Raw genomic sequence first — 15,116 nt, 5'->3', positions numbered from 1 at the left:
GAGACTCTGTCTCAAAAAAACTCTGTATTTGAAGTAAGAATTATGGGTAGTAGCTGTGTTAAAAACATATCTAAGAGAATAATTTGAAATTAGTTGGAGAGGCTTGTGTAATTACCACCATCAATTGCACTGTTCTCCGAGGACTCTTGGGGCAGAGGGAGAGCTAAAGTCTTGTTGAAGGCTTAAAAAAGGTCTTACCTCCCTTTTTTCCCCTTCCTTAAGACATAGAGAAGAAATTAAATCTCAGGGATTTTCTCTACATTGGAAATGACCCATAGTTGCTCTTTTCCAGTTAGAGACTCTGGGGAATAAGATTTTAGTGAAATATATCGAGTATGGTGAGGGGCATTAGTGTGAAACAGCATAATAAAGTTTTACAGAAACATGTTTCCATGCTTCCACTTGCAGGAATTTCAGAGGCTGCTTTCAGGTTTTTGTAGTATTTAGTCCTCTACAGGAAGACTTTTGTTGGCTTTGAATATTTTCTCTGACTTCTTGGTGGATATGTAGAGTATCTTTTTAAACTGGTTATTTTTCAAAAATGGGAAATTCTGACCATTGTTAATGTATTTTAATTTGTACCCTAACGAAATTTTTTTGTTTTCTGCTTTTATATGATTATATATTAAATAATTGAATTTGTAGGTGATGGAGAGGTGATTGAACAAATTATAAGCCTGCAAACCAATGATAGTGATGAACGCAGCCCAGAATCGAGTATTCTTGATGGAATGATAAGACAGTTGCAGCAGCAGCAAGATCAGAGAATGGGAGCAGATCAGGATGCTATTCCAAGAGGACTTTCAAATGGTGAAGAAACACCCCGGAGAGGTAATAAATACTGATAAATATTTTACCTGAATATGGCTGCATTGAAATTAAAGAGTAAACGAAGTCTTTGTCAGGTACATGTAATGTGAGAAACTTAAGTAAACAATGTATTTTTACAACTTAATTAGTAGTCTGAAGGTAGCTTTGTGAGGTGTAAGATAATGTAGTAACAAATGGGTATTTGAATTTCAAGTACTGCTGAAGCCTTTTGTGCTCTAAAAATATAGTATTTACAAAATTGTATTAAATAGGAGCGAATAACCAATTGGTTTTTAAGATAAAACCATAGTTCTAGCTTTTCTTTACTTTAACATTGGTAATTTTTGAAAAACTGTATTGGGTAGAGTATGATTTTTCTTATTGAATCAGAAAGTTTGAAAAGTTAGTGAGTTTTCAGTGTGGAGTCCTTAAAAGTGCAGTGTAGAAGTAAATACATAACAATCACTAGTCTCCTTTCAATTAGTTCCACTATTTACTTTGTTTCTAGTCCAGTGTGATTTACAAGTTTCATTATTCATTTAAAATAGTACTTTTTTTCTCTTAAACTTACAGCATAAGACTTTATTTTTTTATTTTGGAAAGAAAGGTTGGAAGAAGGATACAATGAACAGCCATATATTCTTTACCTAGATTCCTTATATTACTATACTTGCTTTAGCTTTTTTTTGTGTATGTGTGCACACACACATTCCTATATGTTTTTTTCAGAAGCATTTGAAAGTAAGACTTGTGACACTTTATACCTTAATGCTTCATCCTGTATCATCCAAGAACCAGAGATATTCTCTTACATAACCATAATACAGTGATCACATTCAACAAGCTGAATATGATAATTGTTGATATAGCACTGCTATCTAATTTTGAGTCCTTACTTACACTTCCCCAGTTGTCCCAATAACTAACTGTCCTTCCTCATGGCCTTTTTAAAAAAAAAATTTAGGATTTAATCAAGCCCTGCTCATTATATTTTAGGATTATGTCTTTTAATCCAGAAAAGTGTCCTCAGAGCACTGGTACTTTGGAAAGATTCAGGCCTGTTTTCACAAGATTTCTCTCAATTTGGATTTGTCTGATTGTTTCCTCATAATTGGGTTCAGGTTAAGCATTTAGACAGGAATACTGAATAGTTGATGCTATGTCCTCGGTCTGTCATGGCAAGAGGCACAAGATACATAAACACATTCTTCTGGCACCTACTGTATTGCCTTAAGATGTTCTAGAAATCGTATCAGTTCACAGAATTCTTCATCTTTTTTTTTTTTTTTTTTTTTTTTTTTTAATAGCTTCATACTCCTCCTCTGTGTGGAGTAACTAATCTTTGTAATCTCTTTATGGGCATTTAGGTTGTTTCTTATGCTTTGCTGTTATAAGTGATGTGATAAATAACTTTATGCATGTTTTCAAATTGTTGGAGAATAACGCTATGACTTGGGCAGTTAAATTTAGAATTTATATTTCTCAGTTCAAAAATGTTTCTTCATTAGAACACATTTCAATATACAGTATTTTAATATAAATGCTTGGTTTACTGGCGGGGCATTTAATGCCATTTGAAGTTGGTGTTCTCTAATGCACATTGGTACACATGTGATTGATAAATAGAGTGTGGTACATAGAAGAGTGCAGAAGTTGCATTCACTCGTGGATTTTTACCTAGGCAAGAAGAGCTGGCATAGCTGGAGTACAGCTCCATAGCCTCCCACAAGAATCAATATCACCCTCAGTTTTTCTGTTGTGTTAGTAGCAGGAGCCCCTTCACCTTGTATTGTAAGAAAATGAGCACTTTGTCTAGGACTTCCTCCTCAGAAGCTAGTCTCTGTGGCTTCCAGCTCATGGGAGGTTGCTCAGCCTCCTGTACCCACCTTAACAGCAGCCCCTCAGGCTCAGAGCGTCACTGTTGTCTTCATTGCATCGTCACCCACTTGCCCAGCTCTAGTTTAAGCACGACTGGCATTTACCCACAACGTTTTATTTGTTTGACTTTTTAATAACCATCTTGCCTTGGTGGCTCAGATTATCTCTTGAGAATCATGAGAATCATGATTACTGTTGTAAGAGCTCTTGTAAAACCACTTTGATTTCAGGTATCTGTCTTCAGTGCAAATTTTTCAAAAAGACTTTTTTTAGTGTGCAATTTTTATGAAGGCACAGTTTTTAGGAATGCATATATAATGTAATGTAAAATGTACATTTTATAATTTCAGAAAGTCTAGTAAAAATTGAAATTGAGGTTTAATAGTTAATGTTTGTTGAGTATTCTACATTTTGATCTTAGTCATGTTAAGATTCTGTCAGGCTGGGTGCAGTGGCTCATGCCTATAATCCCAGCACTTTGGGAAGCCGTGGTAAGAGGATTGCTTGAGGTCAGGTGTTTGTGACTAGCCCGGGCAACATAGGAAGACCTTGTCTGTACAGAAAATAAATTTAAAAAAGATTTTTCTCACAAAGTTTTTTCAGTAGATACTATCTTCTCTTAGTTCTTTATTTTTGGTGCACGTCTTAGGTGAACGTGTGCTTGTTACATGCTAAATGTATATTAGTTTAAAGGTGTATTGGAATCACTTCCTCATCATTTTTTCCTAGGTTTTAGAAGGCTGAGCTTAGACATTCAGTCCCCTCCAAATATTGGTCTGCGTCGTAGTGGACAAGTTGAAGGTGTTCGTCAGATGCATCAAAATGCTCCACGCAGTCAGATTGCTACAGAACGTGACCTGCAGGCTTGGAAACGAAGAGTGGTTGTACCAGAGGTACCACTAGGCATATTTAGGTTTGTTTTAGGATATCTATTTATAATGTTTCTATCTGTGAAAATATGTTCATATGGTTATTTACACATTCTGTATTCCATTAATTGTGTAAATAATTGTATAAATATATTAGTAATGAGTGGGAATCTTACTATTTTAGTTGTGGTAGGAAAATGTCAGAATTATTCTCTAACGTTTTTACTACGTTAAAGGTTTTCAGAGCCAGTCTTGCTTCTTTCTTTTTTTTTTTTTTCGAGACGGAGTTTCGCTCTCGTTGCCCAGGCTGGAGTGCAGTGGCATGATCTCAGCTCACTGCAGCCTCCGCCTCCCGGGATCAAGCGATTCTCCTGCCTCAGCCTCCTGAGTAGCTGGGCTGACAGGCGCCTGCCACCACGCCCAGCTAATTTTTTGTATTTTTAGTAGAGACAGGGTTTCACCATGTTGGCCAGGCTGGTCTTGAACTCCTGACCTCAGGCGATCCACCCGCCTCAGCCTCCCAGTGTGCTGGGATTACAGGCATGAGCCACCGCGCCCAGCTCCGTCTTTTTTTTATCCATACACACACACACCCACTTTTGTCCTTGCAGTATTATTTTGAAAGAAATCCTAGATGTAATATTATTTTTGTCCATAAGCATATTAGTGTGTATTTCTAAAAGATAAGAAATTTTAAAATATATAACATAATGCTGTTATCACACCTTAAAAAAACCGTACCTTGGTTTCTCAGTATAACCAAATATCCAGGCTGTGTTTAAATTTCCAGTTGTTTCAGGTGTCATAAATGTTTTCGGTTTTTTGCAAGACTGCTTCATAAGTGATAATTCTATCAGAAGGCACACATAAATAGCCTCCTCAGTTTTTGTGATGTTAGCAGCTATCAATGCTTAATGTCTAGATTCATTAATTTATTAGCTGTTATATAATCATGATTTTTAACTCTGTGAAAACTTCTTCATTTATTATCTTGGACACTTCTAAAAAAGAAATCTACCCAAGTATACTTAATTATCAAGTAGCAAAGTTTGTATGGGAAAGGCAGAGTAGATGCTTGATTATTTTGCTTTATTTCCCCTCAAAATAAAGATTTATTCCTTTTCGTTATTCAACAGCGACCAATTTGTATGTGTGTGTGTTTTAATGTATAAATCAAATAGCTGGGGTTTAACTTATTTCTGATATTCTTTATTGATGTTTAAATCATCTCTTTCTAGCCATGAGGAGCCTCTTTACAAGGCTCGCTATCCTTTCAAAATGACTAGTAGTTTTCCATAGCATCCTTACTATGAGACAGGGAAAGATATTATAGTTCATCTTGTAAATTTTTGACCTATATCTGAAATTAAGCAGCCCTATTTTCTTTTAATAAGAAATGTTATTTCTTTTATTTTTTTGAGGCAGAGTTTTGTTCTCATCCAGGCTGGAGTGCAATGGCACGATCTTGGCTCACTGCAACCTCTGCCTCTGGGTTCAAGTGATTCTCCTGCCTCAGCCTCCCGAGTAGCTGGGACTACAGGCATGCGCCACCACGCCTGGCTAATTTTGTATTTTTAGTAGAAACGGGGTTTCTCCATGTTGGTCAGGCTGGTCTCGAACTCCCGACCTCAGGTGATCTGCCTGCCTCGGCCTCCCAGAGTGCTGGGATTACAGGTGTGAGCCACCGCGCCCAGCCTAAGAAATGATATTTTATATTGCTTCTTGGCCTTTTGGCTAAGATGAAGTGTAGAAATGATATTTTGTAATTATAATATGGGCAGTAGTGTCCTTGGTGCTGAGTTGTAATGTACTGATTTGAGTTATTGAAATGGAAGCAGCAAATACTTTTTTGAATGATATCTAAAATGTTTCAGTATTTTCTCATGTTTGTGTGTCATAATAACTTAATAGCTTGAAGATAATTTTGTAAATTTATCTTTGTGTTTTTATATGTTTAACCAGAAGAGTTTCAGTGAATGCTGGAGTGTTATTAGATAGTACTTATATATTGTTCTGTGAATTTGGGAAGGACTAGAAAATGGTGAAAAGCAAAATGTGGAATTGTGATGAGAAATACAGAAAATCAGTATGTATATAGTATGCTGTAATTAAGTTTTAAATTGGCGTCTAAGTCTTATGGTCATCAGAACCAAAAGTGTCATTTTGGGATGCTTTTTCAAAACCAAGGGAAGCAAACAGGTGTCAAGAGAGAAAGACCTGAAAAATTAGTTTCTTAAACACACAAGCATTTATTTTCTTATCTGAAGGAAGACTAGAAATAATCTAAGGCTGGAATAGTGGTTCCATAGTTAATCAGGAACTTAGACTCCTGTGTTTCTCATCCCCATCATGGAGCTTGGCTTCTAGTCTTTTTTTTTGTGTGTGTGACAGTTTCGCTTTTGTCACCCAGGCTGGAGTGCAGTGGCATGATCTCGGCTCACTGCAACCTCTCCTGGGCTCAAGCGATTCTCTTGCCTCAGCCTCCAGAGTAGCTGGGATTACAGTGATGGGTCACCACACCCGGCTAATTTTGTATTTTCAGTAAAGATGGGGTTTCACCATGTTGGCTAGGCCTGGTCTCAAACTCCTGTCCTCAGGTGATCCACCTGCCTCGGCCTCCCAAAGTTCTGGGATTACAGGCGTGAGCCACCGCATCCAGCCTTGGCTTCTAGTCTTAAGGTCACTGCATAGTCCAAGGTAGCTGCTGAAGCTGTAGTTATTACATATCTGTATTTGTGATGTAGGTTGAAATTTAGAAGAAAAGAAGAAAGATGTTCAGATGTCAAAAAGGGCATTTCTAGTCAAAGGAACTTGCTTTAAGTAGCCGTGTGGCATTTCTGCTTATAACTCATTGACCAGAATGTTGTCATTTGACCATAATAAGCTAAGGAGGAGAGGAGGTAACACAGTATCTATTTAGAGCAGCGAAGAGCCTGGATAAAAATTGGTATTGTTTCTATGGAAGAAAAGGAGAACGGCAGCTAGCTATCTGCCATAGTATAATTTTCACAGAAAAGAACGTAGCTCTTTCTAGCATTTTACTCTAAAATAAAGCTCATGTGAGATTTTATAAAGGCGATACTTGATTGAGATGTGGTGATCATTGCCTATGGCAACAGTTCCAATAGTGGAAACAAGGGTGAATTTTGCATAACTGTATGTTAGGATATCATTTGATAAGGATGAAGAGTATTTAAAAATCTGTTTTCTGACTATAAAAGTTTGTGTCTATTGTGAAAAATTTAGGTAATAGATATAAAAGCATAAAGGTAAATGACAGCTGTGCAGAGTTATGAGCATATAATGTTGCTTACCAGTATAAGTAATTCTTTTTTTGCCTAGGATTCAGGCACGTAGTTTGTCTTGATCCAATAATGGTAGAAATTCTATTCATTATAATTTTTTTTTTTTTTTTTTTGAGACGGAATTCTGCTTTTGTTGCCCAGGCTGGAGTGTAATGGTGTGATCTTGGCTCACGTCAACCTACACCTCCCGGGTTCGAGCGATTCTCCTGCCTCAGCCTCCAGAGTAGCTGGCAAGCCCAGCTAATTTTTTGTATTTTTAGTAGAGACGGGGCTTCACCATGTTGGCCAGGCTGGTCGTGAACTCCTGACCTCAGGTGATCCATGCACTTTGGCCTCCCAGAGTGCTGGGATTACAGGTGTGGGCCACTGCGTCTGGCCATATAAAAATTCTTTTATATACACTCTATGATCTTTGATAATACCACTTTTCTTAGCTGACCATCTCATTAGGAGTAAAATTGCGCGCACCTGAAAATGATACCGATGTCAAGTGTTCCTTTGTTTTATTGAGAATCAATTGTATGTGTTGCTTTATTGTCAAAGGGAAACATACAGATATCAAGTGGGATTTTCATTTGGCTGCAAGCTGAAAATCTCGTTATATGGTTCCTTAAACACACATAAAGCAGTGAAGTTGACAACCTGTGAAAGGTTGAGTCTGCTTTAGAAATCCCCGCTGGATAAAATAATGTTCTACTGTAATCTTGAGCGTGGGCTGTCAGGCGTACTTAGAAAAAAATGCAATTTTCTTAAAAATCAGTTTTTGTCCTTACAGCATTTACTCTTACACTCTGTTGAGTGTCTAGTTATACCTTGGAGCATGGCCAAGATTTCAGTATTAAACCTTTTTCCTTTGAGATGTTAAAGTAAACAAAAACATAAAATCCACGTGTTTTTAATAATGTTCCAGTTGGAGAAAAGGGGCAGTCAGTCTTTTCCAGAGAAGAAAAATGATTTTAGTACCTTCTTCTTGGTGGCAGGTCTTTTGCTTTGAAATTGGTCAGAATAACATAATCTTTTTGTTTATCATGTGAGTGAAATATAGGTGATTAGAAAAACCAGTAACATTGCTATTCTTGTTTTCTATAAATTATCAAACATAGCTTGAATAAATGTGGAGAAGGCAGACTCTGTGCTTATTTTTTCTTTAGAGAAAGGAATTGCAATCTTGGAAAATCATGAAGACGTTTTGAAAAGCTATTATGGGAGATTCTGTTTGAATTGGTCCTAATAGTACCAATCAGAAAAGAAATCAATGAATATTTTTGCCTCAGATACGAAAAATAGGTCTTTCTAACTGCCTCTGAGATTTTATTTATATTCATATAAATTTTTAACATGTTTTAACTTTAGAGATTTTGTGTATTTTTAAAGTGTATAAACTTATGATTTATAGAATCACACTGGTTTTTATTCTTTATATCCTTTAGTTATCCATCAGTTCAGTAGTTAATATAACTGGGTATTTAAATTTGTAGGAAGCTGGAAGACTTCCGATTAGAGAAAGGTGAAGAAGAAAGAAATCTTTATATAATAGGAAGAAAAAGAAAGACTCTTCAGCTCTCATATAAGGTAACCTAAATTCTGTTTTCTTAGCAAATTAGAAATTAAATTGAAATTTAGAGTTTTCTTTTTGATTTATAAAACTATCAGTAACTTTCATCTGAAGTGGAGTATTTCTTGCTTAAGGTTTTCTGTTTGGGATTTAAAATAGTAGACTTAAGGTTATATAGCTGTTAGAAAGGAGTAGTTTGAAAACTTGAGAAAAATTGCCTAGTGCCTAACAATGGTATTGAGTTCTTAATTTTAGTTACTAAATTATTTGATTCTGAATTTTCATTTGGTTCTTTTTTTTTTTTAAGGGCTCTCAGTTTTCTACTAAAATTCTCATTGTTTTAATTACTTGGAAATCAGCCATAGCTATTTTAAAAACAGGTCTGGTAATTTCATTTTTTTCAATGTCTTGCTTCCCTGTGGACCGTTTTCTATTGCCTGTTGATTTTTCTCCTTTTTTATCATCATATTTTTGTTTCTTTTTTGATTGTTAAATATTAGAAAAGATTTGAAGCACAGGATGGCTTTGTTCCCAGGGAAGATTTACATTGACTTTTGGCAGCCTTCTGGGGCCACTCTCAAGCCTATATTGCCTTATCCAAACAAGAATGGGCTTTAGTTCCTTGGGATTACTGTTGTATCTGTACTTTACCTACAGGTCTAGGCTGTAGACTTTTGGGCTAACAGCCAAAGCCTGGGGGATTCCCCTACATATAGGAGGCCATGAGTTGCAAGTTTATTACCCTAACTCGTGAGTTAGTTTGTGATTTTGCTTACTTGCTAAACCTTCCATCTCCCTCTTCCAGAATGAAATTCTAGGGTTAAAATATATATATATATGTGTGTGTGTGTGTGTGTGTGTATATATATATACACACACACACACACATATCTTTTTTTGATCTTGGTTCTGTGATTCTTCATAACCTTTTAAGGCGTAAAGTGCCTTTAAACAGATTTGTTAAAAAATATGTTTTACCAGATTTTCTAGTTTTTCTTAGTGAAAGTTTGGCCCACCTACATGTTAACCTATTATCACTCGTGAAACTCATTAATATGAGTTTTTGCCAAAATCAGTACTGACAAATTAAGGAAAATTCAGTTCATTTTAAGATCATCCAGTGATAATGTTGAAATTCTCAAACTGACCAATGCTTATTAGACAGATGGCCACTCATGTGAAAATTGATTTGTGCATAAATTTAAGGAATATGTGCTCTCATTGGGTAATCTCATCTGCTTTTGTGGTTGGGGAATGGCATGCCTTTTAAAAAAACTAAAACCAATATAGTTACTTTATTTGGCTGATTTTGAATGATTTTTCTGTTTTGATAAAAATATATTTAAAACATTCAGAACTGAAAAGCACAGACAACAAATTATGTAAACATTAAAAACCTGAAAATACACATACTTACAGTTAATATTTGAACATTAAAAAGAAAACTTTTAACTTGAGGGGTATATGTGCAAGTTTGTTATATAGATAAATTGCCAGTCATAGGGATTTGGTGTATGGATTATTTTGTTACCCAGATAATAAGCATTGTACTTGATAGGTAGTTTCCTGATCCTCACCCTTTTCCACCCTGTACCCTCAGTTAGGTCCTGATGTCTGTTGTTCCCTTCTGTACTCAATGCTTGGCTTTCACTTATAAGTTAGAATATGTGGTATTTGGTTTTCTATTCTGATGTTAGTTCGCTTGGGATAGTGGCCTCAGCTTCACTCATGTTGCTGCAAAGGACATGATCTCGTTTTTTTTTTATGGCTGGGTAGTATTCCATGGTTTATATTATACCATATTTTCCTTATCTAGTCTACCATTGATGGGAATTTAGGCTGATTCCATGTCTTATGCTATCGTGAATAGTGCTGCAGTGAACATAGGTGTATATATGTCGTTATGGTAGAATGAGTTCTTTTCCTTTGGGTATATACCCAGTAATGGGATTATTCGGTTGAATGGTAATTCTGTTTCAAGTTCTTTGAGGGATCGTCAAACTGCTTTCCACAGTGGTTAAGTTACAGTCTCACTAGCAGTGTATAACCATTCTCTTTTCTCTGCAACTTCACCAGCATCTGCTATTTTTTGATGCCCTCCACCCTCCAGTTTTTTTTTTTTTGGGGGGGAGATAGGGTCTCACTCTTGCCCAGGCTGGAGTGTAGTGGTGCAATCATGGCTCACTCACTGCAGCCTCAACCTCCTGGGCTTGAGTGATCCCCCCACCTCAGCCTCCCTAGTAGCTGGGACTATAGCTGTGTACACCATGCCCAGCTAATTTTTTGTTTTTTGTTTGTTTGTTCTTGTTGTTGTTGTTTTTTAGGGGCAGGTTCCTCCATGTTGCCTGGGTTGGTCTCAAACTCCTGGGCTCAAGTGATCTGCCTGCCTTGTCCTCCCAAAGTGCTGGAATTACAGGTGTGAGCCCTGACGTCTGGCCTTGACTTTTTAATAATAGCCATTCTGACTAGTGTGAGATGGTATCTCATTGTGGTTTTGATTTGCATTTCTCTAATGATTAGTATGTTGAACATTTTTTCTTTACACCTATGTATAGAGATAGTGAGACATTCCTTGAGAAGTTGCTTACTGCATCATAATATACGAATACATATTTTTCATTTCTGAGATTTATACTTTTAAGGTAACATCCTTTTCAGATTATTGTTATTCTCCCTCATTCGTGGTAAACCACTTAACTTACAGCATAGCTTGGAAAATGCCCATCTAATGTGCATTTTCTCATGTTTTCTAAGGACTTTAAAAGTAAAATTACTACTTGAGTTAAAACTGTATGGCAAAAATGCTACCTTCTTTTTAAGTCTTTTTTTCTTTTTTCTTTAAATCCTTTTGGAAACTAGATAGAATGCCTATTTTGTTGATATCGTCCTTATTTAGGTGTTGATTTTCATTTGCATGTTTTTCTATGTTTCAGTCGGATTCAGTGGTTTTGGCATCACAGTCTAGACAAAGGACATGTAGGCGTAAATATCCAAATTATGGTAGAAGAAATCGTAGCTGGCGTGAGTTATCTTCTGGAAATGAGTCTTCAAGCTCTGTAAGACATGTGAGTGGAAAACTTTAAAATGTTATAAGATAATCTTAAATGAATTTGGCTTAATTCTTTACTTTGAATGAATATACCCCAAATTTATATGAAAACACAGCATTCTGCAGAGATTAATATGAAATTTCACATTTTGAATGTTAACAAAAACTTTTAATGGCTAAGATAGTCACACACCGTACACTTGTGCAATCCAGTGGTTTTTACATGTTGAGCATCCCAACTCAGAATTTTGAAATGCACCAAAATCTGAAACTTTCTGTATATAAACATGATGTTCTAGTGTGCATTTCAGATTTTGGATTTTTGGGTTTGGCATGCTCAACCTGTAAGTGCAAAATCAAATTTTCCAAAATCTGAAAAAATACGAAATCTGAAACAATTCTATTCCCAAGCGTTCTGGATAAGGGGTATATAACCTGTAGTATATTGACAGAGTTGAGCCATCGTCACCCCTATTAAATTTTAATACATTTCATCATCCCTAAAAGAAACCCTATTCCCATTTACAGTCATTTGCCAGTACCTCCCTCTCCCCCAGCCCCTCACAATCACTGGTATATTTTCTTTTTCTGCATTTGCCTGGTCTGGACATTTTATATGAATGGGCCCTTTTTTTTTTTTGAGTTGGAGTCTTGCTCTCTTGCCAGGCTGGAGTGCAGTGGCGCGATCTCGGCTCACTGCAACCTCCGCCTCCTGGGTTCAAGCGATTCTTCTGCCTCAGCCTCCCGAGTAGCTGGGGCTACAGGTGAGTGGTGGCCCAGCTAATTTTTGTATTTTTAGTACATGTTGGCTAGGATGGTCTGGATCTCTTGACCTTGTGATCCACCCGCCTTGGCCTCCCAGAGTGCTGGGATTACAGGCGTGAGCCACCACGCCCAGCCGGACGGGCTCTTAAAATATGATTTTGTGACTGGCTGCTTTCACACTGCATAATGTTTTCTCTAATGATTAGTATGTTGAGCATTTGTGTAGCATGTATCAATACTTCATTCTTTTTTTACTTTTTATTGCCTGGTAATTCTCCCATTGGATGTACCACATTTTGTTTATCCATTTATCAGTTGATGGACATTTGTATTGTTTTCACTATTTGGCTGTTATGAATAGTGCTGCTTATCAACATTCATGACAGATTTTTGTTTAGACATGTTTTCATTTCTTTTGGGTCACGCTAGGAGACGGTATGCTGGGTCATATGGCAAGTCTTATGTTTTAACTTTTTGAGGACCCTGCAGACTCCTTCAGACTGGCTCTACCATTTTATATTCCCACCAGAAATATGAGAGTTCCAGTTTCTCTACATCCTCACCAATGATTGTTATTATTCCATTTTATTTATGCTATCTTAATGGGCGTGAAGTAGTATCTCTTGGTTTCACCAGTTTGCATTTCCCTAATGACCAGTAATGTTGAACATGTTTGATGCTTATTCAGATCTTTTGCTTATTTTTCCCTTTTTTTGGGGGGTCTTTTTATTGTTGTAAGACTTCTTTGTATATTCTGGATACAGTCCTTTATGACTTGTAGATATATTACTTGTAGAATTTTTCTCCCATTCTGTGGGTTGTCTTTTCACTTCTTTGGTGGTGTCTTTTGAAGGGTGAAAGTTTTAAATATTGATGAGATTCATTTTATTTTTTCCTTAGTAGCTTGTTCTTTTGCTGTTGTGTCTAAGTCTTTGTTTAATACCTTTGATTGATTTTTAATAATCATATGTAAGCTAATGGTCTTCATTTTGGTTTGTTTGAGGGAGAAACCAATTTTTTTGGTAAAGAGTATTTAATAGGCCGGGTGTGGTGGCTCATGCCTGTAATCCCAGCACTTTGCGAGGCCAAGGTGGGCAGATCACTCCTGAGGTCAGGAGTTCAAGACCAGCCTGGCCAACATGGTGAAACCCTGTCTCTACTAAAAAGACAAAATTTAGTTGGACGTGGTGGTAGGTGCATGTGATCCCAGCTACTTGGGAGGCTGAGGCAGGAGAATCGCTTGAACCCGGGAGGTGGATGTTGCAGTGAGCCGAGACTGTGCCACGGCACTCCAGCCTGAGCATCAGAGCGAGACTCTTGTCTCAAAAAAAAAAAAAAAAAAGTATTTAATACTACAGTGTTAAAATTTCCTGATTGAGTAATGTTTTGAGGAATGAAGTGTTAGGTATGACTGAAAAGTTCATTTAATTGTCTTATGATGCAGTAGGTTAATAATTAAGCATGGGGTTTGAGTTTAAATCCAAGTTCTTTTACTTTGGCACATTGCTTAGCTTTTCTGTGCCTCTGTCTATGTAATATGCACCTCAGAGGCACGGTAACGTGCACCTCAGAGGTGTGATGAGAATTAATTTAATCAATAATGTAAAGTGTTTAAAATAGTGCCTAATACACAATAATGTTAGCTACGATTATGATTAAAACCATCTGTTTAAACTGTTTTTATTTTTTTGAGACAGGGTCTTGCTCCGTTGCCTAGGCTGTAGTGCATGGTGCAGTCATGGCTCACTGTAGCCTCAAACTCCTGGGCTCAAGCTATCCTCCTCCTTCAGCCTCCCAAGTAGCTGGGATTAACAGGCACCAGCCACCCTGCCTGACTAAACTATTGTATTATGTAATGAGAATGTTTTTACATTCTTTTTTTTTTGAGATGGGGTCTTGCTCTGTCCCCCAGGATATAATAGGAAATAGTTATTTTATTATCTGTCATTTTTATGCTGGTTGACCTTTTTCTCTTTTCTTTTTCTGCATATATATATTTCTTCCAAAGGTTCTATATGTAACTTCCATTGTATGACTTAAGCAATTGGATAGTCAGGTTATATCATGGTTTGGAATAAAGGGTTATATATAGACTTTGCCTTTGGGAGGAAGGTGTAGTATCCTAGTCTGGAAATAACTATTTTACCATGCAGCTCTGTTCCAACCTCTCCCCCTCAAGTACCTCGAATTTGCCTAACATAGTAGACATGGGATGGTTTCCTTTGGGAAAACTGTTACATAAAGTCATTCTAGAAAGGCTAGGGTGGTATGTAGTGGCATTATCATTATTGATATGGAAATACATTAATTACTGTCAAGGATATACAAAATCATAGAATCAATATGTAAAAAGTGCTATAAAAGGGCTAAACATTAATGCATTTTATTGTGTCTGGGAGGCACTGTTCTAAATCTTTTACATGTTATCTAATTTCATCATTTCAACAAGTAGGAATTAAGGCACTCTTATAATCTCTTTTAAAAATGAGGAAACTGAGGTACAGATATGGAGGTTCAGTAACTTTCCCACATTTATATAAAAAGTTAGCAGCATGGGCCGGGTGCAGTGGCTCATGCCTGTAAATCCCAGCATTTTGGGAGGCCCAGGTGGGTGGATCACGAGGTCAGGAGATCGAGACCATCCTGGGTAACATGGTGAAACCCCATCTCTACTAAAAATACAAAAAATTAGCCGGGCATGGTGGTGGGTGCCTGTAGTCCCAGCTACTGGAGAGGCTGAGGCAGGAGAATGGCATGAGCCCAGGAGGTGGAGCTTGTAGTGAGCCGAGATCGTGCCACTGCACTCCAGCCTGGGCGACCGATCTCAAAAAAAGAAAAAAAAAAAGTTAGCAGCATGATCTCAGAGCAGAAACCCTGCCTTCCCG

The 15,116-nt window shown here is 37.1% G+C and overlaps 1 protein-coding gene across 5 annotated transcripts in view; it reads left to right on the top strand.

Moving 5' to 3' along the window:
* Positions 1-15,116, top strand: part of BRWD1 (bromodomain and WD repeat domain containing 1) — a 131,002-nt gene that overhangs the window by 56,801 nt on the left and 59,085 nt on the right. For all 5 annotated transcript variants that reach the window (XM_054468759.2, XM_054468760.2, XM_054468761.2 and 2 more), the window contains 4 exons: positions 646-831; positions 3,418-3,601; positions 8,341-8,434; positions 11,351-11,482. In XM_054468759.2, coding sequence (XP_054324734.2) covers positions 646-831; positions 3,418-3,601; positions 8,341-8,434; positions 11,351-11,482 — 596 coding nt within the window. The remainder of the gene's footprint in view (positions 1-645; positions 832-3,417; positions 3,602-8,340; positions 8,435-11,350; positions 11,483-15,116) is intronic.

The sequence above is a fragment of the Pongo pygmaeus genome, chromosome 22 (genome assembly GCF_028885625.2).
Source record: "Pongo pygmaeus isolate AG05252 chromosome 22, NHGRI_mPonPyg2-v2.0_pri, whole genome shotgun sequence".
Classification (NCBI taxonomy): domain Eukaryota; kingdom Metazoa; phylum Chordata; class Mammalia; order Primates; family Hominidae; genus Pongo; species Pongo pygmaeus.
Note: the sequence above shows the minus strand (reverse complement) of the source record. Positions and strands in the feature narration are given on the sequence as shown.